Source organism: Trichoderma camerunense, assembly GCF_050948025.1.
Source record: "Trichoderma camerunense strain CBS 138272 chromosome Unknown V8C40scaffold_4, whole genome shotgun sequence".
Classification (NCBI taxonomy): Eukaryota; Fungi; Ascomycota; class Sordariomycetes; order Hypocreales; family Hypocreaceae; genus Trichoderma; species Trichoderma camerunense.
The window spans coordinates 1,717,442-1,740,289 of NW_028145366.1; the positions used below are offsets into that span (position 1 = coordinate 1,717,442).

At 51.4% G+C, this 22,848-nt stretch overlaps 7 protein-coding genes and 1 non-coding gene across 8 annotated transcripts; 4 read left to right on the plus strand and 4 right to left on the minus strand.

The window, feature by feature from the left end:
- The first annotated feature begins 81 nt into the window (after window positions 1-81).
- V8C40DRAFT_285551 (FAD-dependent oxidoreductase) lies at window positions 82-2,062 on the plus strand. Its single transcript, XM_083222392.1, has one exon. The coding sequence runs from the start codon at window positions 657-659 to the stop codon at window positions 1,887-1,889; it is 1,233 nt and encodes a 410-aa protein (XP_083076482.1). The 5' UTR covers window positions 82-656; the 3' UTR covers window positions 1,890-2,062.
- A 133-nt stretch (window positions 2,063-2,195) lies between these two features.
- V8C40DRAFT_237909 (coatomer subunit delta) lies at window positions 2,196-4,262 on the minus strand. The gene is made up of 5 exons (XM_083214337.1): window positions 4,183-4,262; window positions 3,672-4,115; window positions 3,422-3,615; window positions 2,565-3,366; window positions 2,196-2,502 (listed from the first exon to the last, which is right to left on the minus strand). Exons 1-5 carry the CDS (start codon window positions 4,183-4,185, stop codon window positions 2,413-2,415), a joined length of 1,533 nt encoding a protein of 510 aa, XP_083076483.1. The 5' UTR covers window positions 4,186-4,262; the 3' UTR covers window positions 2,196-2,412.
- A 570-nt stretch (window positions 4,263-4,832) lies between these two features.
- Window positions 4,833-8,484, plus strand: V8C40DRAFT_237911 (uncharacterized protein). Its single transcript, XM_083214338.1, is given in 5 exon segments — window positions 4,833-6,373; window positions 6,428-6,952; window positions 6,965-7,172; window positions 7,233-7,661; window positions 7,716-8,484. 5 exon segments carry the CDS (start codon window positions 5,273-5,275, stop codon window positions 7,736-7,738), a joined length of 2,286 nt encoding a protein of 761 aa, XP_083076484.1. The 5' UTR covers window positions 4,833-5,272; the 3' UTR covers window positions 7,739-8,484.
- A 170-nt stretch (window positions 8,485-8,654) lies between these two features.
- Window positions 8,655-8,737, plus strand: V8C40DRAFT_t60. Its single transcript has one exon. It is a non-coding gene; the product is annotated as a tRNA-Glu (tRNA).
- Window positions 8,738-11,315: 2,578 nt separating this feature from the next.
- On the plus strand, window positions 11,316-13,357 carry V8C40DRAFT_163809 (magnesium transporter NIPA-domain-containing protein). Its single transcript, XM_083211508.1, has 6 exons — window positions 11,316-11,584; window positions 11,662-11,705; window positions 11,786-11,811; window positions 11,913-12,003; window positions 12,072-12,615; window positions 12,698-13,357. Exons 1-6 carry the CDS (start codon window positions 11,571-11,573, stop codon window positions 13,209-13,211), a joined length of 1,233 nt encoding a protein of 410 aa, XP_083076485.1. The 5' UTR covers window positions 11,316-11,570; the 3' UTR covers window positions 13,212-13,357.
- Window positions 13,358-14,157: 800 nt separating this feature from the next.
- V8C40DRAFT_237919 (40S ribosomal protein uS3) lies at window positions 14,158-15,985 on the minus strand. The gene is made up of 2 exons (XM_083214339.1): window positions 15,729-15,985; window positions 14,158-15,364 (listed from the first exon to the last, which is right to left on the minus strand). Exons 1-2 carry the CDS (start codon window positions 15,749-15,751, stop codon window positions 14,596-14,598), a joined length of 792 nt encoding a protein of 263 aa, XP_083076486.1. The 5' UTR covers window positions 15,752-15,985; the 3' UTR covers window positions 14,158-14,595.
- A 1,310-nt stretch (window positions 15,986-17,295) lies between these two features.
- On the minus strand, window positions 17,296-19,998 carry V8C40DRAFT_163890 (phosphatidylinositol-3-phosphatase YMR1). Its single transcript, XM_083211509.1, has 2 exons — window positions 19,838-19,998; window positions 17,296-19,704 (listed from the first exon to the last, which is right to left on the minus strand). The coding sequence occupies exons 1-2, from the start codon at window positions 19,850-19,852 to the stop codon at window positions 17,365-17,367; spliced, it is 2,355 nt and encodes a 784-aa protein (XP_083076487.1). The 5' UTR covers window positions 19,853-19,998; the 3' UTR covers window positions 17,296-17,364.
- A 162-nt stretch (window positions 19,999-20,160) lies between these two features.
- V8C40DRAFT_237924 (phenylalanine--tRNA ligase subunit beta) lies at window positions 20,161-22,650 on the minus strand. Its single transcript, XM_083214340.1, has 3 exons — window positions 22,541-22,650; window positions 20,643-22,331; window positions 20,161-20,555 (listed from the first exon to the last, which is right to left on the minus strand). The coding sequence occupies exons 1-3, from the start codon at window positions 22,591-22,593 to the stop codon at window positions 20,510-20,512; spliced, it is 1,788 nt and encodes a 595-aa protein (XP_083076488.1). The 5' UTR covers window positions 22,594-22,650; the 3' UTR covers window positions 20,161-20,509.
- Between the last annotated feature and the right edge of the window lie 198 nt (window positions 22,651-22,848).

Sequence of the window (22,848 nt, forward strand, 5' to 3'; positions counted from 1 at the left end):
AACCTCATGCTCTTCTATGCCATTGTGCACGCACCTACCCATACACCAAAGATAAGACTCTTCCTCGTCTTCTCCAATCCCATTCACCTTCAATTCCCCCTCCGGCTGTATCGGCAATACGAGCATCCTCCTTTCCCATCCTTCAATCACCCCGAATCCTTCTGCTCTGCCACATTCAAACTCATTGGCTTCTTCGGCTCAAGGCGGCCTAATTCGTCTCCGAAGCCACTCCACTCGGCCGAGTGGGGTCAAGACCCGGCCGAGACGGGCACCAGCAAAGGCTGCCGAATTTCCTCGTACCGAACTCCCTCCGGCTCCGATGATGATGTGCCGGGAGGACTCCCGATGATGATGAATGCCGGCTTTTGATTAGACGGCGGAGATACGAAGGATTGTCTGCCTTGTCAAAGGCAAATCCTTTGCAATATGGCGTCGAATAGACCGTGATATCACGAATATGCCATGATGAAGGCAGGTCTGGTATATATGGATGTAAGTGGTATATATATCAGCCAGATCATCAAGCAGTTTGTTTCTCATCTTCATTATCATCACCATCATTCGATCATAGCAATACAAAAAGCAATACCACAACCCATCACCAATACACCTCTCCTTATCCTTAACTTCCTATCACAAATTAAAAATCCCAAGCCATGGCCTCTCCATCAACCGGCGTTGCCATCATCGGCGCAGGCCTCTCCGGCCTCACCCTAGCCCTCGCCCTCCACCGCAAAAATATCCCCTGCATTCTCTACGAATCCCGCGAAGCCTCCCTCGACATCGGCGGCGCCATCATGCTCTCCCCCAACGCCCTCAAGATCCTCGACGCCCTAGGCGTCTACGCCAACATCGCGCCCCTGGGCTACCACTTCGAAGAACTCTTCTTCCACTCCGATGACGACAAGCCCGTCGACAACTTCGAGTTTGGCTCCCAGGCAAAACACGCATACAAGGCCCTCCGCATCTACCGCTACGAGCTCATCAACGTCCTCGTCTCCATGGTCAGCGACGCCGGCATCCCCGTCCAGTACAACAAAAAGTTCTCCCACGTCACCTCCGAGTCTTCCTCCTCCGTAACCTGCGCCTTTGCCGACGGATCCTCCGCCACCGCAAAGCTCCTCGTCGGCGCCGACGGCATCCACTCTCGCGTCCGCAAGCACCTGTACCCAGACCTCGTCCCCAAGTTCACCAACATGATTGGCGTTACGGCCGCCGTGCCCCGCGCACAGCTCCAGGCCGGACCCGAATACCCCCTGCCGGTCACCATCATGAGCCCCAAGCACGGCGCATTTGTTATTGCCCCACAGCGCGCCGACGGCTCGGAAGTCCTCATCGGGAAGCAACGTCGTCTCCAGCAAGAGTACGACCGCGCTGGCTGGGACGAGCTTATGGACAACAAGTCCTGGTGTGTCGACTTCCTGCGCGAAGGAAGCGCCGACTTCCCCCCCATTGTGGCCAATGCCGTGACCGACATCCCGCTCAAGGGCATTAACCTGTGGCCATTCTATCTCGTCCCCAAACTGGACACTTGGACCCAGGCCCGTGTCGTCATCCTCGGTGACGCAGCTCACGCAATCCCTCCCACCGCCGGCCAAGGCGTGAACCAGGCCTTTGAAGACGTCTACACCTTTGCCGGTGTCGTAGCCAGGGTACAACAACAGAAGGAGTCCGAAGATGACCCACAAGATGCCGTGCGTATCGCCAAGGCGCTCAAGAACTGGCAGCTGGGACGACAGGCTCGTGTAGACATGGTATTGGATCTGAACGACAAGCTGAACAAGAGGCGTTTGCCGGATGCAGTCAAGGCTGGTAATTTTGAACCTTTTGACCTGGACTGGCTGTATGGTGTGGATTTTGAGCAATTGATTGCTGAGTGGGCGACCTGATGGACTCCAGAGCTGTTGTATTTATGTAGTTGAAGTTGATTTTCTTTGTTTCCTTAAGTAGCATCCAAATTGCAAGCGAGATCTGTCAGCGTCCTGGAGCCAGTGTTGTACGATGAACCAATGCTTTTCGTGATAGATAGGCCATGATAATACAATCATCGGTCTCATAGCGACTGTAATCAATCAGATTTGTACATTCCTCAATCAATAAGCACATTCTCCAGAATCACATCTTGGGAGACAGTAATCAGTTCAGCCATGTATGATCCCAACCCTGGGAATGGCATCAACATCGGCGACTCCCATAGTCATATCACAATTCTATTTAGCACGACGCAACGATACGCACCTTGTGTCACTTAAGAAGATCTTCGCATCACGTCATCATTTGAAGCATTATCTTTCTACACGTTCCCGGAGCAGGGTCACCAAGCGCCCAAGCCTCCCATTTTATAAACCCCATATTGAAAAAAAGAAATGACAAGAAAAGGCAATCCACGCTTCTAGTATTAACTCTAGTCATCTACTCGACCAAATAGTTGTCTGCTGTGGACTTGACATCCTTTGAGAAAGTAACCTCCTCGTTTTCTTCAATCAGCGAAACAGAAGTGACCTAAGAGCGAACGTTAGCGACAAAGACTTTCACTGGGGCCTCAAAATCGGCAGCAAACTTACATCAACGTCCACAAATGGTGTTGTCTTGTTGAAACGGATAGTCATGGGGAAGAAGTCGTTTTCATCATTGGATTCCGCCTCAAACTCAAATGATCCACTGGGGTTCTCATCATCGACCGAGCCAATGTTCCACTCCAATGTATCTCCCGATACCTCATAAGAGGCGTCGAAGCTAGAGACAACAGGCTCGCTTCCTTGGTAAGGAATGATGACGCCGACATCTCGCAGGGCATCGCCGCCTGTCAGCTCGTATTCGACCGTGATGTTGTACTTGTCGGAGTCCTTGTTAATCCAGACAGTGAACGTAATAGGACAAGCGCTCGCGTCGTCAGCCTTTGGCGAGGCTCTCCATCGTAGGAGTCCTACGCCTTGGTTGACTGGGAATCCTCGAGCCGCATTGCTCATTTGCAGAACCTTGGAGCTGTTGAAGAGGTTGCGGTCCACGTTGGGATGAGGGCGGAACTGGGCACCATGGGAAGGAATAGCATGCAGGCCGAGCTTAATCTTTGTTAGGCTGGGATCTGAAACTCGCAATGTCAGATCTCCGTTGATTGAGATGGAGTTGACTGCGCCTTCTCTTGAGAGCTTGGCGCTTATCGTCTCGGCAACTGTGACATGGATGGCATCACGATCCAGCGTAGTTGACACTCGCGATTCGGGCTCAGCGGCGGCAGCAGGCGTTGGCGTGATAAGAGGGGCATCGTCGGCTCCAGCGCCAAGGTCTCCTCGAACCTTTTCGAAAATGTCGGTCGTCTTTGACTTCTTGCCCAGCTGCATTCCCTTCGCTTTGAGGGTAGATGGCCTAGCGAACTGGTTAGCACTATGGAGAGCAGGCAATAGGGTTCAATATCGCCCACTTGTTGAATGTCTTGTTCTTCTCAGCTTCGTATGAGTCGTATGCGCTGGCAGCTGGCTGGGAGGGAGGGGTATAGGTAGGATAGACGGGTGTTCGCGGGGCGGCAGGGCGGCCACTTCTGGCGGACTCCTTGCGCTGCATCTCCAGCTGCTTCGCCTTGCGTTTCCGCTCCTCGGTAGCCTCAAGCTCTTTGTTCTGTCTAGGTGTAAGCAATTCGGCTCGCCACGGTGATTCAGCAATTGGGTCCATACCCGTGCAATGATTTCCTGGATGCGCTCCTCATGACTCTCCATTTCCAAAAAGGTCCTGATCTGGCTGATGGTCAGGTTCTCTCGGTAGCCCAGTGTGACCAGTTCGTCGAATGCGCTGAGAAGCTCGTAGGCATTTCGGACAATTTCTCTCTCGTCTAGCGTCTTGCAGGTGCTGGAGACGACCTGGGCGAACAGGTGCAGGGAGTCGATGTCTTGCAGAATGTTGGACTGTCGGTTGGTGATGAGCACCATGTAGAGCTCGTCGAGAGGCTGGTAGACGAATCGAACATTGTCCTGCTCGACGATTGTGTGCTGAGTGCCGCTGTCTGCCAGCTTGGGGAACGACGCAAGGAGAGCCTCGATGCGGGATCTGGGCATCTCTCGAAACTGTCTGGAGAGGACAGCTTTCCCGCCTCGGGTGCAGATGGAGGCCGCGAGAACAACCTGGCCAGCCGTTAGTTGTCAAAGACATTAATTCGATTCTCGGGGCATTTTGGAGCTGTGCGCGCACCATTTTGGCAATGTCGTGTCGTGCACTGAAGAGCAATCTGGGGGAGGCTTTGGTGGGATGTCCAGATGGTTCAATTGAGCCACGTCTAACTCAGGAGCTGGAGTTTAGTTGCTAACTCAGTGACAAGGCTACTGCTCACTGCCAAAAGCGACGTCACGTGTTACGCCTGTGGAGGGGCTTTGAGAGACAAGGTAACAGGTACCTGAAGCTGGATGAAGAAGAGGAGGGCCATTGATGTTGCATATTAATTGTGATGAGCTCCGTGATTACTCTCCATTCACTCCATAAAAGTTAGAATAATTATTTCAAGAACAAGATTTCATATAATACATGTCTGCTAATTCAATTATTAATTCATTATCCGTTCTAAAACTTCTTTGATGTGTTGTTTGCTGGTTCATTGAGCACCTCTCAAAGCACAAGCAACAGAAGTATAGAGTACAAAGAGCCATCAATTACCCCTGTCTTTCATTTACCACAAGTTTCCAGTACCCCTCGTTGCCATAGCCAAGCCTGGCAGACATCAGGTATCAGGCACTTAGCGGACTTCTACACCCGCTATGCCTCTTTTAGTCAGCTCTCTCACGTGTGGGCCAGCTTTCTCCAGATCCAGCAAAGCTGCCTTTGGAAAGTTTGTTTGTCGCATTTCATTAGCTTCAGCCGCAACTTTCATCAGGCTGCACTCCATCTGTCAGCATCAACCTCGACTACGATCCCTTTGTCTTGAACTTCCTCTTATACGACGCGTTTTCCGTGTCGCCCGACCCTGTTTCTTCTTTTCTCTTCTCTTCTCTCGATATCAATGTGTCGCTCTCCTATCGCCAGCCACCAACCTAAAGACACGATATCGTGAGTGGCGCAACACTACATCATCTAGCTCTCGACTCAACAAAGGATTGCCCTGGGCATCTCCAACCTTGATCTCCGGAAAGCGCTTCTTTCGCATTGCCGTGTAGCTTTAGAAGCTCACGCCTACCTGTAAATCCATCAACCACCGACTTACGACCATCGGAGCATTTGCAATACCTGTCCGAAATTCACACCCTTGCATTAACGATACAGCAATCCAACACTCAGGCCGTCACACGCCATGGCTGAGATTGAGATGGATGTTGATTTGGCCCCGTCAATCAAGTTTGACGAGCAGGCTGACGATGACCTCATCGACTACGACATCGATACGACCGAAGATCAGACTCACGAACAATGGCCGTCTCACCAGGATGAGCAAAACTCAAGTGCGCCAGAGCATGTGCACCCAGTCGAAGATTATGTAGGTACCGAATCGAAAAATACCGAACTCGAACACGACGAAGAACGCTTCCAGGATACGGGAGCAGACCGCCCTCAGGACGATGCGGTGTACAATCATGACGACATTGCCGAAGAATCCCACCAGCCGGCAGAAGTAGCCGCCGAACTACATGATGAAAATGTTGCTTTGGAAACGGAACAATCCAAAGATGTTGTCGTTGTTGAGTCCGAACAGGTAGTAGACGAGATTGATTACGAGGATGGCGATGAAACGGCGACAAATGAACCAATCCATCATCTAGATGAGGAAGAGAATCCTGTGTACGACAAGATCACTGTGGAAGACGTCGCCGATGCCGTTGTGGCAGAGCCCGCCGTACCTCAGCCACCAACAGAGCCTGCTGGTAATGCTGACGTGCCAGAGTCAGCAGCTAAAGATGATGAAGATGAAATAACGTGGGAGCATGAGGATGAACCAGAGGCTGCCAGCGGTGCTGCAGAGACCATTGTTTCCGAGACAGTCATTCCATCCACGAATGAAGGCTCATACGAGCACCCTGAAACTCAGAATAGTGATTCACACGATCAGGCGTACGAACAGCACACTAATGCAACGGGCTCTGATAACGAGGAGACAATGGTGGATGGCCCGGGAGAACAAGATTCTGTGGAATATCAGCAAGACGAATCGCTGTCACAGCCTGAGGAGCCAACCTCTGATGAGCACGATTTCCCAGCCATCACTGTACAATATAAAGGGGACGAATTCCCATTCTTTTCACAAGATAAAACGCAAGGTTTCTTTTCTGACGTATCCGTCCTGGATCACTCAATGGATTCGGTGCTTGCCGGCTTTCGAGCAGAGCTAGAAAATGAAATCGCAGCACAAGATGAACTTGTCTTTCAAGTCGACGAACTCGGGCTTGAATTCACAGAGGTACGTTTCCATATATGGGTATTTTTCAACAGAACTAAACTAACTGCTCTGCAGACCACAGAACAAAAGTCACTCGCAGCCATCACACTACGACAAGTGTTGGAGGTGTTTGACTTGTTGATGAAGAACCAAGATCCCGATAGTTCGCGAGTTCTATACACGTACCTCTTCACAAGGTCGAACGCTAGCAAACGATTTGAGTTCCTGGCTGAAAGTGCGGCGGCTGGTAGGGGGCTCGTTGAAGTGATTCATTTGTTTGAGTCTCCTTTCGGACATCATCATGCCGCCGTTGATGCCCATCACGGACATGAGCATGATGATGACCATGATGAGGCCAGCGAAACCAATGATGCCACAGAAACTCACGAGAGTGTTGAAGACGATGATGAGAATGATGAAAATGATGCCAACGGCGGCAGTGAAGAATCTGAGCCGTCAGAAGAAGATGAGGAAGAGGAAGAGGAAGAGGAAGAAACCTCAGCCATCGAAGAACAGCCTGTCGACACTGCGGATCAGGATGAAGAGGAAGAAGAAGAGGAAGAAGAAGAGGAAGAAGAAGAGGAAGAGGAAGAAGAGGAAGAAGATGACGATGACGACGAAGATTTCATGAGAGACACTGAAGACTTTATCGCAGAGGTTGAAGAGATTGCGAACCAGGAGGGCGACTACAGTGATGGCGGGGATGAGGAGTATAAAGATGAACAGCTTCAGGCAGTGGTTGTAGAGCCAGTGAACCATTCCGACAACGCGCATGCGAATGCGGATGCAGAAGATGCGCCAGATGCAACATACTCATATGGTAAGGCCACCAAAATGAAGACGACGTTTGTTTCCTCATTCACTAACAAAACACGCCCAGATGATGAAGATGACGATGCCGACGCCAACCCATTCATTCACTTGGAACTTCAAGAGACCATGGCAACCGATGGGGGCGAGATTCAGTACGAAGAAATTGTACATGTGGAAGGAGGCGATGGAACATCTCGCCAGGTTCCCATGCATCCGATGGACGAATATATTGAGTCCAATGAGCCCGACACTGGCACGACCAACACATTGGCCGATAATGCCGAAGCTATCTCTACCCTGCTAGACATTGGTGCGGTGCAAGACGAGGAGATTACCAACGAGGATCTCGCCTTTGATGATGATATGCCCGAGATCGACTGGAGAGATGGTCCAGACGCTGCCGATGATGCCAAAAACGACAACGACGTGCCTACACCCTCCGGCCTACCAAAACGGCGTCGAACCGAGGACGAGCAAGGCGCAGAAGACGAACAAGGTAAGCTCACTCGATGCCCCTGACTGCGACAGACGGAAGCTAATTGTTTTGTAGACGTCAAGCGCCGCCGACCATGATTGATCACATTACACCAAGACTAACGACGATGATTCAACACCCAATCCTCCCCAACATATCTTGTCACGCAGCTACATCTGGATGATACCCAAACGGGCGAGATGGCCCAATTAATATAACGGAATACTAACCGCAGTCAACAGCGTGACGTCTAACGATATATCTCCGATACTCATCTACGTGCCGTCGGATAAACTGTCATACATTTCAACGCTCTTGGACGGAGGCGAATTCCAGGTAGGAATCCAGCGGGTTTACTAACAATCAAGACATTGCGACTATATAGCTGCAGACGACTTCGCTTTTGGGTGGCTCAATGGCCAATTCTTTTTGGCAGCCGATTTTTTCTCGGCTATTCTTCTTTTGCCTCTTTGCTTTTTCTTTTTTTCTTTTTTTCTTTTTCCCTTTTTCCTCTCCTTTTTTTAATCCCCAGTCTCCTTGTTTTCCAACCTGGAGTTGGGGGCTCTGATACCACATTCTCTAGATTCAAGAGCCAGATTAGTATTTGGCACGAGCCGCTGTGCTCGACTTGGATCACTGGAGAAAGGATAGATATTCTACGGGATGGCTCTTGAGAAGTAACACTGGAAGAAAAGGTATGCCAGGCGAAGGCAACATGGCGTTTTTGGACAAGATGGCCCAGCCCCGATGTTTAAGGTGAAGTATGTCTGCACATAGATTTCGCTAGCTCTACGGACAGAGGTCTGTTGCACATGTCTTCAATGAACGTATCGATTGAATGAAAGCTGGACCTGAACTTGAGTGAGGGGCGTGACATATATGGCTTGTGCAATGGGTGAGTGGGTGGATGGGGATGTTCTCGTTTGGTGTCTTTCCTCTTTGACACAGGCTTTATGAGGGCCAATATCAAACCCAGCTTCCATCAAATGGTCACGGGATTCCCAGACCAACAAATCCGACGTGGTGTAGTGGCTAGCATACCGCGCTTTCATATTGAGAGTACCGCGGCGATCCGGGTTCGACTCCCGGCGCCGGAATATTTTTTTGCTTATTTTGCTTCTAATCAGCCGTTTCACCTCTCTATGTTTTACGTTTGCACGGTTGTCCTTTAGATTTTTTACTAACAGTATTATGACCATGCAGAAACATCGTGACAGGATCTCGGACAGCTAAACCCCCGATCGCGACAAACCCCAAATTCCTTTTTCCTTTGTGTCCCAAGATCGGACGGAGCTTTACTAACGCCCGGCCTTGACGTGTTTTGCTTTGCTTGGATGCACCACATACTCGGGGAGACGGGGACCAGGGGGTTTCAATGTTTGCGCGTCCCAGGTCCACTTATCCAGGGGCTCTTGATTTTGTTTCCTCTGTTTTGCACACAGTTTGACCCCTTGAACCCGGTTTGACCAGGGGGGCGGCCCTAAATGTGAAGCAGAGCGCAGGTCGATCACTTTGTCGGCACTGTGCAAAAAAAGCTTGGAAGTTGGCGGGCTGGGTCGAGAGGGTCCCACCAAGTTACGATTCAGGGATGAGATGAGGGAGGCAGCCGTTTTGGTGTGGAGAGGCAGAGAGAAATAGTCAATGACAGGCATGACGATATTGGATCTCCACGACAGATTGTAATGAAGGAAAATACAATATAAAGCTGGTGACGACCCCCCAGATGGCTCAGATGGTCCGTCAATTTCGTGATCCTAGAATATCATATCACAAAGTACGAGTACAGTAGCCAAGTGTCCCCGTGGGAATGAATGGTAGATTTGTTGGGGGGGGGGATTGCATTGAGGCGCAGCATGTTCGTGTCTAAGACGGCCGTCTACCGGTCTCGTGATGGATGGAGGTTCGAGTCCGAATCACACGGCGGATGATGCGCTTGAATACGGAGTACCTAGTGCTGCTAGTATACTCAAAGATAAGAGAAGATTAAAGAGACAGAGAAGAAGAAAAGAGGGCCGCAACTAGTATTTCGAGGGATTGCTGTCTGTTGCTTGCTCTGTATTAATTGATGACATAGTTCCATCTACAGGCTAATGCTACCCTGTGACGAGCCGACCAATGACGTCTTGGGGAATCGACTTGTAATGAATGCTATTGATCGCGTCCATCCCGGCAGAAATGCGTGATGAGATTGAACGAACTGCGCTGTTTTAAGTGATTTTGGGGTGGCTCCGCCCATCGGAATTTTTTCTGGTTTTGTTTTTCGCGCCGCCTTTGTCTCGAACCACACATCAGTTGGCATTGACAATATGCTACACGAAGTGTATGGGGAGCTCGTTCGTGTTTTGTTTGTCCTTGATGCTTACTTGCATTTACCGGTGAGTAATAGGTAGATATGCGAGTAATACCAGCAGTAATATTACGTTAGCACTATATCTATTGAGAACCTAAGGAAAACACGAGGAGACCCGGCATCATCTTCTCCATCACATCAGCTAGGCAATTTGCAGTTATATTGAACTATCAATACTATAGATGACGCGGAGGACACCAATGTCAAGATCTCCAGCCTTGCCGAGATGAACAGCAGCTGATGCCCAGATGAAACAAACCAAACACGATAAAGGCTGAAGCTACGTCTTGCTCTGCTGTGCTTTGCATGGGGCCGGGAATTGGGATTGCAGCTAGACTGGGGGTTGGGCAAAAGGGCTTCCCTCCATCTCCCTTGATTGCATGCAGTCAATGTGCTTTGGTAAATTGGCTGCTTTCTGTGTACATTATACTTGCTAATGTACGCGATATTGTACTAATTATCAAGTATCATCTACTCATAAAGTGCAAGGGTTCCAATGTTCTTTTTATAGGGCCCTTGGTTTAGGTGCTGTAAGAAATCAGTGCAGTCACAAATGGCCGCTAGCCCCTCAGGTACCCGTCTGGTCCCTCATTCCCTCCAGCTTAGCGCTGTGCTGTGCTTCCAGGGCCTTGCGCCTCTGTCGTGGCCCGCTGATACCGATGCCCGCGCCCTGTACACGCACTGCCAGACTTGCCAGAGACCCAGAAAGACGCTGGTGAGACACGCAACTGATTGATCCATTGAGGTCACTGATCTCATTCCCAGAGGTTCGCCTCCCCCCCTCCATGTCCATCCACTCCCCCAAAAGCGCCACCCACTATTACCAGACCACGCCTAAACCGAGTCCCAACTTTCAATCCAATCCATTCGATCCCATCCAGCCACAAGCCACCACAAAATACATCCGCGATCGTTCCTTTTTTTCCTTCTTCTCTCCTTCACTGTGCAAAATCCCCATCGCCAGGCCTTTTTCCTGCCCTCTCTCTTCCTCTTCCTCTTCCCTCTCCTTTCACGGCTCGGCGTTGCATCTTGTGCTGCGTTTGCATCTTGCATTTTTCTTTGCCTTGTAACGAATTGGACGACGAGCAACAGCATCTGGTGTGACTTGGGGAAACAGGCCACGGCACGACTGCTAGCACCTTTTGTCGCCTCTCCCTTTCTCTCCCTTGCAGACAAAAAAGGAACGAAAAAAATATCACGACGATCCAAACGACGACAGGAGCCTCGCTCTCTTTATTTCTTTGATGGGCCTGATCTGATCTGATCTGATCTGACGACGCTTCTCTTACTTCTTACGCTCAGCATTTCGACCTTTCGGCTCCCTCCCCCGCCTTCGAGTCGCCGCGAATCCCCAACTGCAGCGTCTTCTTTTTTTTTTTCCCTTCGTCTTCGTTTCTGTCGGCACCACGCATTCGCTACGATCCCGCCCTTGCGCACCGCACGCTCATTTTGTCCCATTCGCGACTCTTCCCTTTTCCAGGGAGCGCTGAGAAAGACTCGATCGACACAACACACCTTTGCATTTGCATTTGCTCTGCCTCTGTCGCCGGTTTGCGCGCGCCAGAAACCACTCGCTCAGCATGATTGAAGACAAGTGCGTTTGCATCTAGAAGAGGCCTCTTTTTGGACCAACAGGACGTCGTCCCGCTGACTTTTTTGCCCTTGCTCTAGATATATCGGCCTGGCGTTGGCCATGTCATCAGCCTTGGCCATTGGTATGTCCAACCCTTGCCCACCATCTCTCTCTGACTGCTTCACTTTTGCAGCGTGTTCATACTGACTCGGATCTCTTCAGGCACCAGTTTCGTCATCACCAAAAAGGTCAGATTCCTTCTGCGGCGGCCACGGTGGTTCCCGGCAGCATGCGATGCTCAGCCGGCTCAACCGAAGACTGAAACCTGCTCTGCTGACGCTTTGCACAGGGATTATTACAAGCCGAAGAACGACACGGATTCGAAGGCGACGGATTTGTATATCTGAGAAGCCCCTTGTGGTGGGCTGGTATCGCAACCCGTGAGCATTTGACTCCCATCCCCGGCCCTATTCACGCACGCGTGTTAACCTCTTCCTCCTCTTTCTAGTTGGTGTCGGAGAAATCTGCAACTTTGCCGCCTACGCATTCGCCCCGGCCATCCTCGTCACTCCTCTCGGTGCTCTCAGTGTCCTGATTGGCGCCGTCTTGGGATCATACTTTTTGGATGAAGAGCTCGGCACGTTGGGCAAGCTGGGCAGTGCCATTTGCCTCATCGGTGCCGTCGTCATTGTTCTGCACGCCCCCCCGGACGAGGACATTCAGACGATCGATCAGATTCTGCACTATGCCATCCAGCCAGGCTTCCTCTTGTACGCCTTTGCCGTCGTGGCTTTTGCAGTCTTTATGATTTACCGAATCGCACCCGTCTACGGCAAACGCAACGCCCTCATCTACCTTTCCATTTGCTCTACCGTTGGCTCCATTTCCGTCATGTCCGTCAAGGCCTTTGGAATCGCTCTCAAGCTCACTTTTGCCGGCCACAACCAATTCACGCATCCTTCGACCTACGTCTTCATGATCCTCACGGCAGTTTGCATTCTGACCCAGATGAACTACTTCAACAAGGCATTGGCATCATTCCCGACCAACATGTGAGTTTTAGCTTGGTGGACACCAGCCTCGTCTGAATTCTTCTACTTTGTTAGTCACCAATACTGATTGACGATTTCCCAGTGTGAACCCGCTCTACTACGTCACATTCACCACCGCGACTCTCTGCGCTTCCTTCATCCTCTTCAGCGGCTTCAACACCACCGATCCCGTCAACACGCTCTCGTTGCTCTGCGGCTTCCTCATTACCTTTACCGGCGTATACCTGTTGAACCTTTCTCGAGGAGACCCTCACGGCCAGAGGCTGGTTGCGTCACGCGGTGACTTTGACGCTGCTGGAACCGATATGATCTCTGGCTTCCAGACTCGCCGCAGCATGCAGTCCCGAAGGAGCGAAAACACCTCGAGGCACAGTCTCAGCAGCTTTCACGGCGACAGGCAGGGCCTGATCCGGGCCTATGACGAGGAAGAGGCTGCGGGATTCGGCCTCACCGACCTCGCCGATAGCGATGACGAGGGCCGTCGCCCTAACGGTGCAAACGGCTCCAATGGCTCGGCCAACGGCTCGGCGAACGGCAAGAAGCAGTATACCAGCAACGACATTGAGCTCGAGTCCCGAAAGCACTCGGACAGGTAGTAGGAAACTCGCTCGACCAGTTTTCTTTTCTTTCTTTTTACAATTATCGAATTACATGAGAGAAGTCAAAGTATGATGGATATACCCGCAAACCATTGCCATACATCTCTTGTGAGATAAACCAAACCAGTCGGCCAGAAGTGGTCAACCAAATCTGTATATTTGCCATGCAATGCCATTTCTGAAAAAAAGGAGAAGGGGCTATATTTCCAAAGCGCAAGGGGGGAGATTTCCAGCCGCGTATGCAGGTCTCAGTTACTGCAAGCCGCTATCAATGTCCAGCAGAAAGAGATGGAGAGCCTAGGCCCAGGTGGCCTCGGAGGTCTTGTTCTTCGAAGATCCTGCTCCTCTGTCTCTTCTTCGCTTCTTTTCCTATCTTACCCTCCTAGCTGTCCAAGTTTCCAGTCATCGTTTACAATGGGAGCAAATTGGCCGCGGCTGCGGCTCTACATGAAAGGAGGTGGGGTTCCGGAATCTACTGTCTTTTTTTTAACCATTTGCTTTTCTTTTCTTTTCCTTTTCTTGGTGGGTGGAGAGGCGTTTGTGTGTGTCTACGTGTGTCTGTGGGATAACTTGCTTTTATTTTTACGGTAAACATGACTGATCGGAAAGGAAACTGGATTTGAAAGCATGCTCCTGTTGTACGATATATATATATTTTTTCTTGGGTTGGTTTGCATTTCTGGTGGCAAAGGTAGGAAGAAAGAAAGCGAAGAGAAGAATCAAGAAATGGGCCGGTTATATGTGGTCTTTGGAAATGAAAAAGAGAGTGTGTGAGGTTGACGGGGGGATGGAAGCGAGTTTCGTTTCCTTTGTCTTGACACGATGTGTTATATATACCACAGGCTGTTGAATGGCCTATAACAACGAACGGCCATTTTCCTTTATCATTCTTATATCCCCTTTTCTTATCTTGTTGAATGTAAATTCAGTACTCACTTTGTATTACACTATTACACTTGTCTGGTTCACAGCTGGATATTACACATGAATATATACCATACTATGCAGCACAGCAGGCAGCAGCAGCACTCTTGTGGGCAACGAATGGGGAGAGTTTGGCCATGAAGTTATTTTTGTATCATAAGATTCTCGTAAGTCTCACTTTTTTTGTTCTTCACGGCTTAATGATGTTCTACCAGTGCCATGTTTTTTGAAAAAAAAGGGAAAAACAAGACGAAACCTTTTTCCATGCCCTTTAGCAGATGCAAATGATCAATTGACGCCTTAAGTTTGACCGCCATCCCTTTGCCCTGTGGCTTGATATATCATCCTCGCAACCACAAAACGTTTGTTCCTTTGCTTTGGTTCTTTTCCTCCCATTTGCAAATAACACACACACAAAGACCCTTTTCCCTCACCATTCACCACCACCGGAAGCATCCTACTGCTCCTCAGCGGCGGGCTGGGCCTCCTCAACAGCACCCTCCTGCTCGGCGACTCGCACGTCCTGGCTGCCCTGGGCGGCCTGGGCGGCCTTGGCGCCGTAGTCCTGGCTGACGGGCTGGAGAACAGCCTGCTCCTCCTTGGGCTCGATGATGGTGACGGCGTCAGGGAGAGACTTCTGGGGGCCGGCCTTGCCCTCGGGGTCGGAGCCGCGCATGATCTTGACCTTGATACCCAGGACACCCTGTCGGAGCAGGACGTGGCGGGTGGCGCTGTCGATGAAGTCCTTTGCGGGCTGGCCAGAGTGGATCATGAAGCCGTCGGTGAACTTCATGGACTTGGCACGGGCAGCACGGAGCTTTCCGGAGACGACGACCTCGCAACCCTTGGCGCCGGACTCCATGATGAAGCGCAGGACACCATAGCAGGCACGACGGACGGCAAGACCGTTGAGCAGCTTGTAGCGGAGAGACTCGCACTGGGCGACGGCGGAGAGACCGCGGTTCTGGACCTTGGCGGCGTAGAGGGAGACGGAGTTCTCGGGGAACTTGAAGCGCTTCTGGATCAGGGAGGTGAGCTCGCGGATGCGGCGGCCCTGCTCGCCGAGGACCTCCTGGGTGTGGGTGGCGCGGACGATGATGTCGGTGACGGTGGGAGTGACGCGGACCTCGACGCCGGAGTAGCCCTCCTCAGCGAGCTCGCGCTGGAAGAACTCGTTCAGCTCGGCGTAGAAGACACCGTCGGCGACGAACTTTCTCCGCTTGGAGCTGTAGGAAGAGAGAAATGTTAGTGGATGTGGTCTGGTATTATATGCAAATGGTGGTAGCAGCAAGGGTTTGTGATGCTGGTTGTGGTGGTTGTAGTGGTGATGGTGGTGACAATCCTCCCCAGTATCGCAACGACTCTTTGGCTTCTTCGATGTTGATTGATCCCCTCAATGGATCAATGCATTGTCCCTTTCCCATTCCCTTCTCTTGTCCCATATTCTTCTCCCATCTCTTCAACTGTCCTCTGACGATACCATCACCACCACCAAACCACCAACAACCACCAAGAAAAAAAACGACGTATGCTTGCTTGTGTATATCGATATAGGAACGAACGACATGGAGGGGCAATCATTGCACTCACATCTGAGCACCAGGGTGGGACATTTTGACTGGTAGGGATTCGAAAGTCTGTTGTGTGTTGACTTTGAAACTGGTGATTTCGTCTGGCCGTGCAAAAAAGGGAACAAAGTTCGCGATCTCTTGGGAGGAGGGTTTGGCGGGCTGGGGCTGGGCTTGCTTCACACACACATACACTCGCAAAATTGCTGGCTGGCTTTGGCCCGCAGGGCAATTTTCGCACTTTTGTGTGGGTTGAGCCCTAACCGGGACGAAGTGGGTGCCTCTCTGGGAGCCGAAAAAAACAAGAAGTGGAAAGCGGTACGTACCTGGAGCCGCTAATATGGCATGTACCTTGTACACTTTAGCACCCAGCCGGAGAATCAGTTTTGGCGACTGCCGGATTCCGCCTCCAAACAACAGCCTAACATCACTGTAGCTTTGCTATTAGCGTGGACTTACAAGCTGGATATGCAGCATCACCTTTGTTCCGATCTCACATTAATAAGAGCAGATAAAAGAACAGAAAACGTAGCAATGGCGGTAACTATTAGAGAAAATGTAGCGATATATTAGGGTATGTCGGAAGTAATAGCAAGTACTACCTGAAAAGCCAGTGACAGTAGCAGGTATATGGATAAAATACCAGGCATAACTGCCACTAACATCGTCCGTAATGAATGAAAGGAGAACAAGGCAACAAAGCCCAACACAACTTCACCAGAGATGAACAAGACAAATCTCATTTCATATAATGAGCGATAATGGGAGATTTGAAGAGGTACAAACAGGAGTAAGTGCAATAAAAAGCCAGTGATAGTCGTAGGTACATAGGAACCAGGCATATAAGTTGATATAACTGCCACTAATATCGTTCGTGATGAATGGAAAAGAGAGAAAGGCATATCACAACCTCACCAAAGACATGCAAGAAAAATCTTGTTTCAAATCATTGAAATTTCCATAATTATCATTTCAAGCCACGCTATAAACATTCCCAAGTCATACCGCACAGTCGCTGAGACTGCTCTCTACAATCTACTCTGACATTGCTGTTTTACACGCTGCCCATCACTATTCTTTGCCCCCTTTGAAGCAACGCAGCCATATTCATAACAACCAAACTGCCAAACCAAGGGTGAAATGATCAAGCCGCAGATGGAGCAGTGCTATCCAGGGAGCCGCTTGTTTTTATAATAGTCTGTTATCCCCATATTATAACCCGCTGGTACTTTTGGCTAGCCAAATAATATGAGTTCTTGCCAGAACTCATCTTCTATCCGCCTTTGTATGACCTTGTTTCTTTTTGTAGGTAGCCAAAATCTGGCTTTGGCAAGACGAGCGTGTTAAAAGACATGAAGAAAAGAGGAGAAAACGTCATGATTATCATATCTATCGTCTGGGTTCATTGTAGCCACACCAATCTCATCCTACACGGTCCTCTTCAATGTCACCATTCACAGCCTTTGAAAAAAGGGGATGCCACGCGTCTTGCGTCTGTTTGGTTTGAGTTCGAGTTCTGATTCGGATGATGACTCGCGTATGAGTTCAACTTCAATCATTGTCATCTCCGACATGGTACGCGGTCGGACGTAGCGGCGAGTGTTTTGCGTCTCCGTGATCAAATAAGGCGCCGGGCCCTGGTCTGGAAACATGACCTCCTATGTCATCTCTCGCATCTCTTGATCGCGAGAAATGGGCGGTGTCGAGTCCTGTGCAACGGGCTCGGCAGTAGGCTCAGCTGGGCGGCCAAAGTTGGACATTACGGCCTTGCTTATATTCAGCCCGGCGATGCCATCACGTAGGACGGCAAATGCGCTCATTCCGTCTGCAGACACGCTGTGCTGCAGGGCGGCCTGTCTATCCTCGGGCGTCAAGATGGTGTGTGCAGTCTCTACCGCTGTGAGAGCCGACTGGCTTGTAGAGAGACTGGGTGGCCTTGGGCTCGGGGCTGACGAGTCCGGTGCCTCTTCGACTCGGGCAACGCTGGGGTAGTTGAGGCTCGAGACGGCGGCTTGCCTGTCGCTTTCCGCAATGGCGGCGGCGTTGAGGGCACCGTTCATTTCGTCCTCGGTCCTGCCAAACAGCTGATGCCACCATCGAACTTCCTCAAGACGCGGCAGAATGATGCGCTCTTTCCCCTTGATATGGTCATCAATTGTCGGGTCGTAGTCTGGGTTGGTGAATTCAGCTCTCCGGCAGAGGAAGTAGTCCCACACGGAAGACGTCTTTTCCGCTACGCCAGCATCTTTTCTCTGCTTCTCTGAATTGTACAAGAAGGTTCCATATTGACACGAGTACGAGTGGTATAGTAGGCGCCGGAGGAAGCGTTCGTTGAACTCGAAGCGGGTCTTGTTCTGCCGCAGCAGCTGGTACATGCAGTCGAGGAACTGGTGGAACACTGGACTAATCATCTTGGGCGAGGTGGCTTCCTCATCCACCACTTGACCGCTGGCACCCTCACCCATAGTGGCGAGATCGGCGGCATCTTCCTTATTTGAGGTAAAGAATCGTTTAGCACCACTAATGACGTTTTGGAAGGCGTCAGTCCGACCGTCGTTCTCCCCGGGTTGGACCTTGAGACCAGCAAAGGCATCTTTCTGGATGGTAAACCAATCCTCTGAATTCAGATGGCCGGAGCGTAACCTAAACATGTAGCCAAAGGACAGCCAATCCTTCTCGATGAGGACGATGAAGCCGTCGATGGTGCGATAATAGGGGTCCAGCATGATTTGGGACAAGGCACTCAGTTGGCTGGTACGATCCCAGCCGTCTGAGCAGTGTATCAAGACGTGCGAGTGTCTGATGCCAACTTGGCGAGCAATGAGGGCTGACCCGTCGAGGATATCATGAATGTGTCTCAGCCAGTTGCTCTGGTGTAGAAGCTCGCGGTTGGGAGGCAGAGGAGACAGGTCGGCATCCTTCAGCGCCTCTACCACCTTGAGCAAGGAATTGCGCATGATGTGAATGTTGTCAATGTTGAGGAAGATTTTCTGGGCGAATTTATACTTGTCCATAGGTTCCGAGCCCATCCCCTGTACCTGATTCATAATGGCATTGATTGTGGGACGGGCGTCAACAATCAGATTGTTCTGCTGAGCGCCATAGATGAGCCGCTTGCCGGTCTTGTCATCATAGAGGGCAGCAGATTTCGAGATGAGTTCGTCCTCGTATCGTTCGGTTTCCGTTAGCTGCGTCTCCAGCATAACGGTGCTAGTGGACACCTCTGCCTGGCTAGACATTGGAGACGAGTCTTCTGAACCTCCATTGCCTACCGAGGCTGAGAAGGAGGCAGCAACGAGCTTTTCGTCTTGAACGTTGGTCCTCCTGGTAATGCCTGCCAGGGGCTGGGAGCTTCTTGTAATAGTACAGTTATTAATGGGGTGGATGTATGAGAGGGCGGGTATCCGGTTTCTCGAGCGAAATTCCTTTGCGTACTTGAGGACATTATCGGAAATCTTGGAGGGCACGACGAGAACGGCCGGGTAGGTATCGCAAAAGCTATAGTCCTGATTGATATTGGTGATCCTCCAGCCTTTGTCGGGGAGCTTTTCACTGATGCCCTGTCGGCGAAACTCTGCTCTGGGGTCGTAGAGATTCCAGCCGTTGACCTCCTTCTCCATCTTGGACGGCTTGTGGCTAAAGGCAAAGAGGTTCTGTACGGTGCCAAGCTTGCAAGTCCGACACTTGATGTGGTCATAGGCCTCTCTGGCCACTTCGGTGGAGGTGAAGTTGAAGGCGATAAAGGTAAAGTCTCGGCATTGGATGCGTATGGACGGGGCCTGGCGGGAAGACGGAGGGGTCGGCCGGAAAGTGCAGTGGGAGAGCATGGGATACGTGATCCATCGTTCGCGTTTCTTTGGCGGAGGTGCCGGTTCTTGGCCCTGTTGCTCTGGCGGTGGTTGCTCGATGGTTGCGCTGAAGACCATGTGGAAGTCGGTCAGCGTCAGCGTGCCCGTGGCCGTCTGGCCGCCGTTGATGCCCTGGACGCGCTCGATGATCTGAAAGAGAGAGCCATGGTCAGTGACCTGCGGATATGCGAAACTTGGGACTTGATGCTTGTAATCTGCTTGTGATCTGTCTTGAAGAGAACAAGCCAAACCAGCCCCCAGAACTGTGAGAGATTATACAGACCTTTTTTGCCTCCATGATGGGCGCAGGGCACAGGCACAGCGGCTGTGATGTGAGGAGAGAAGCGTCGTCAGAGCTCCAAAAGCGGCATCACATGGAGAACCTTGGAAGTCGAGTCTCAGCAAGGCAAGCACTGGCGGGGCACCTGCCCGGGGGGTGGGGTTATGCTGTTTTGCTGGGAGAGCCCCAAAAAGACGTCAGGCGCGGTGGCCATAGCGCCTTAAATAGGTACATGTAGGCACCTGTACAGGCTGTACTACGGAGTACAGTGACAACCTCGAACCTTGAATGAAAGGGGAGTGGCTACAGTGGCTACCCTACAAAGATATCAAAGGATATGATTTCTCGCCTTGAACTTTCTTTTTACACCTTTTCCCTTTGTTCTTTCACACTATCATCGTTGAGCTGCTAGGCTACCATCTTTTGATGCTACAGTCTACTACCCTTACACCTTTGTGAGATCATGCTTGACCTATGCCGTTGAAAAATACTAGGTAGCGAATGAAGTTGTGCCACGAGCAAAGAACTTGTTGGATGAACAAAAGACACCAGCTATGTGTTTTGGAAAAGATTCCTACTGCTTTTTTAAAACTACCAGATCTACTGTATTTCTCTTTTTTCAAAATTTCTTCCTTTCTTGCTCATGAGGTCTGTGGCTCTAGCAAAGCATGCAGATTATAGGAAAACCTCTAGGTTAATCTCCAAAGTACTGACGGGGAATCTATAAGGGGGAGAAAGAAGAAATAATAGTTAGCATCATGAACTCTTTCCATTTATCGAGAAGGGGAAGAATATGGGGAAAAAGTACCTTAGATCAAACTTTTCTAGCACAGTGGGGTGCAGAATGCCAAACTCGCCGATGCGCTGCTCCTTGCCTCCTAGTCTGAGATAGACGGCGGCAGCGTGGCCGTGGAAGAAGGTATCCTCGTTGAGCTCCTCGATCCAGTAGCCGTCGGGCTTGACGCCATCGCTGCCGGCAACAAAGTTGGTGCGCAGCATGAGCATGAGACGATCCAGCAGGCCGTGCACGACCTCGAAACCACTCGACTTGCCACACCAGGCGGCGGCAAAGTGGCGCTCGTTGCGAGCTCTGCGCTCCGACTTCTCGTCCTTGAAGACGACGTCGGCGGCCTCAAAGATCTTGATGGGCAAGCTGTGGCTCTTGTTCTCACGGATCGTCTTGATCAAGCCGGGCAGCAGGGAAGTCCGCACGACCTGGTACTCGAGCGTCTTGGGGTTGGCAAGCTTGACAACAGTCTTGCCGTCATCCTTGCGGTTGAGCCAGCCAAAGTTCTCGTCATAGCTGCACAGCGTCAGGGGCATGACCTCGCTCCAGCCGGCCATGGCGGCCTCGATGCGCACAATGTCGCTCAACTTGTTGATGGGCAGAGGGGCGGCCACGGTGGCGCTGTTGTTGGGAGAGCTGCGAGGAAGCCTGTTGAAGCCGTAGCAGACGGCCACGTCCTCCATGATGTCGGCCTGGTGCAGGACATCGGCACGAGTGGGGGGGATGGCCACCTCCAGCAGGTTGGGGTCCTTGTCTGACGGGCGGGCGACGTAGGCCATCTTGGCGAGGAGCTTGCAGAGGCTCTCACGGGACTCGTTGAGGCCGGTGCAGCTGTTGAGGTAGTCGACTTCGGCGTGAGTGACGCGGGGGCGGAGATGGGGGGTGACGCGGGTCTGGTTGTTGTGGTCCGAGATGATCTTGACGGGCTCAACCGTGAAGGGCTCGGCGCAGTACTCGGAGAACATGGTCACCATCATGTCGGTGACAATGTCCAGCTTGGTGATGTCGGTGGCGGTGATCTCGATGAAGACGTTGGTGGTGTTGAGGGTGATCTTGGAGTGGTCGCCGTTGATGATGGGGGGCAGCGAGCAGATGACTCGATTGGAGTCGAGAATCAGGGGGTATACGGGGGCATCGCGGATGATGTGCAGGTAGCGGCCCAGGTGTCGGTCGTTTTCGTAAAAGGTCATGAGCGTCTCGCCAGTCAGCTCCTGCGTCTGGTTGAGAGGGACGAACTTGAAGTCCTGGGGCGGCAGGGCCTCGTATGTGAAGGGGCCCTTGATGGTGTCGAGGTCGTGAGTTCCAATCGACACCAGTGTCCGCTGGCGGGCGAGGTTCTGGTGCAGCTTGTCCTGGAGGGCGATGAAGGACTCGTATCGGTCCTTGGTGAACTTGATGTTGCGCAGGATGGCGCCGGAGACGTAGGGCCGGACCTTTGATGTCTCGGGAGAGACGGTGATGGTCTGCAGGATGCCGTCCTTGGGCTCTACCACTCTGTAGTTGGGAGGCTTGGTGCGGCCGAGGAAGATATTGAGGTTGAGGGCAATGCCCTCGAAGCAGAGCATGTCATAGCGGTTGGCGGGAATCTCAATCTTGAGCTGAGGGGGTTCCTGCTCGCCATTGACAATGGGCCGTTCCTCGTCTTCGGTGTCTTCGTCGAGCTCGATGCCGAATTCGAAGCAGAGGTCCTCAAACTCGGCCGTGGTGAATCTAGAATTGCAACTGATTAGACATGTACTCTAAATATACAAGAGATACTATTGCATAGGAGGTATGCAACGTATAGTGTGTATATAACAAAGTAGCCTCTGTATGGTATCGCAGGCTATAGAGACGTGGATGGACGGATGGAGGGAGGGGTGGGAGATGGCTTTCGCATTCGCATTCACGAACGTAAATGCCCAGCTGAAGAGACGTACTTGCGGCCGAGAGCCTCGTAGAGCTTGTACTTGTCGACGGAAATGGTCGGCATCGTGAGGACGAGATTTGATGGTTCGTGATGCCGGATTGGCGAGTCGTGCAAATTGTCGTCGCTTTGAGTCACAGGAATTTTTGGAGGGACGATGGCGGGGTGATTGATATGGATTGATGGTGATAGCGGAACGATGCGGAGGGACTTGGCTGCAGGCGGGGAACGCTGAGGACAGCCAGGTACCTCGCTAACTGGCAGCACAAGTCAGCGCTTTCGCAGGTCCTGAAATCGGCGGGGTGACGGAACATCGATGCT

Bases quoted from the DNA above. Each gene is read 5' to 3' on its own strand.
- V8C40DRAFT_285551 (XM_083222392.1), top strand. From the start codon at position 657: ATGGCCTCTCCATCAACCGGCGTTGCCATCATCGGCGCAGGCCTCTCC.
- V8C40DRAFT_237909 (XM_083214337.1), bottom strand. The intron at 3,616-3,671 runs GTATGGACCCAA...ACACCTAGACAG, and splicing joins TCCAGGAAATCATTGCACGG to AACAAAGAGCTTGAGGCTAC. The intron at 3,367-3,421 runs GTGGGCGATATT...CCAGTTCGCTAG, and splicing joins AAGAACAAGACATTCAACAA to GCCATCTACCCTCAAAGCGA.
- V8C40DRAFT_237911 (XM_083214338.1), top strand. From the start codon at position 5,273: ATGGCTGAGATTGAGATGGATGTTGATTTGGCCCCGTCAATCAAGTTT. The intron at 6,374-6,427 runs GTACGTTTCCAT...ACTGCTCTGCAG, and splicing joins TCGGGCTTGAATTCACAGAG to ACCACAGAACAAAAGTCACT. The intron at 7,173-7,232 runs GTAAGGCCACCA...AAACACGCCCAG, and splicing joins AGATGCAACATACTCATATG to ATGATGAAGATGACGATGCC.
- V8C40DRAFT_163809 (XM_083211508.1), top strand. The intron at 12,004-12,071 runs GTGAGCATTTGA...TCCTCTTTCTAG, and splicing joins GTGGGCTGGTATCGCAACCC to TTGGTGTCGGAGAAATCTGC. The intron at 12,616-12,697 runs GTGAGTTTTAGC...ACGATTTCCCAG, and splicing joins GCATCATTCCCGACCAACAT to TGTGAACCCGCTCTACTACG.
- V8C40DRAFT_237919 (XM_083214339.1), bottom strand. From the start codon at position 15,751: ATGTCCCACCCTGGTGCTCAGAT. The intron at 15,365-15,728 runs GTGAGTGCAATG...CTCTTCCTACAG, and splicing joins TCCCACCCTGGTGCTCAGAT to CTCCAAGCGGAGAAAGTTCG.
- V8C40DRAFT_237924 (XM_083214340.1), bottom strand. From the start codon at position 22,593: ATGCCGACCATTTCCGTCGACAAGTACAAGCTCTACGAGGCTCTCGGC. The intron at 22,332-22,540 runs GTACGTCTCTTC...TTGCAATTCTAG, and splicing joins TACGAGGCTCTCGGCCGCAA to ATTCACCACGGCCGAGTTTG. The intron at 20,556-20,642 runs GTACTTTTTCCC...TCCCCCTTATAG, and splicing joins CTAGAAAAGTTTGATCTAAG to ATTCCCCGTCAGTACTTTGG.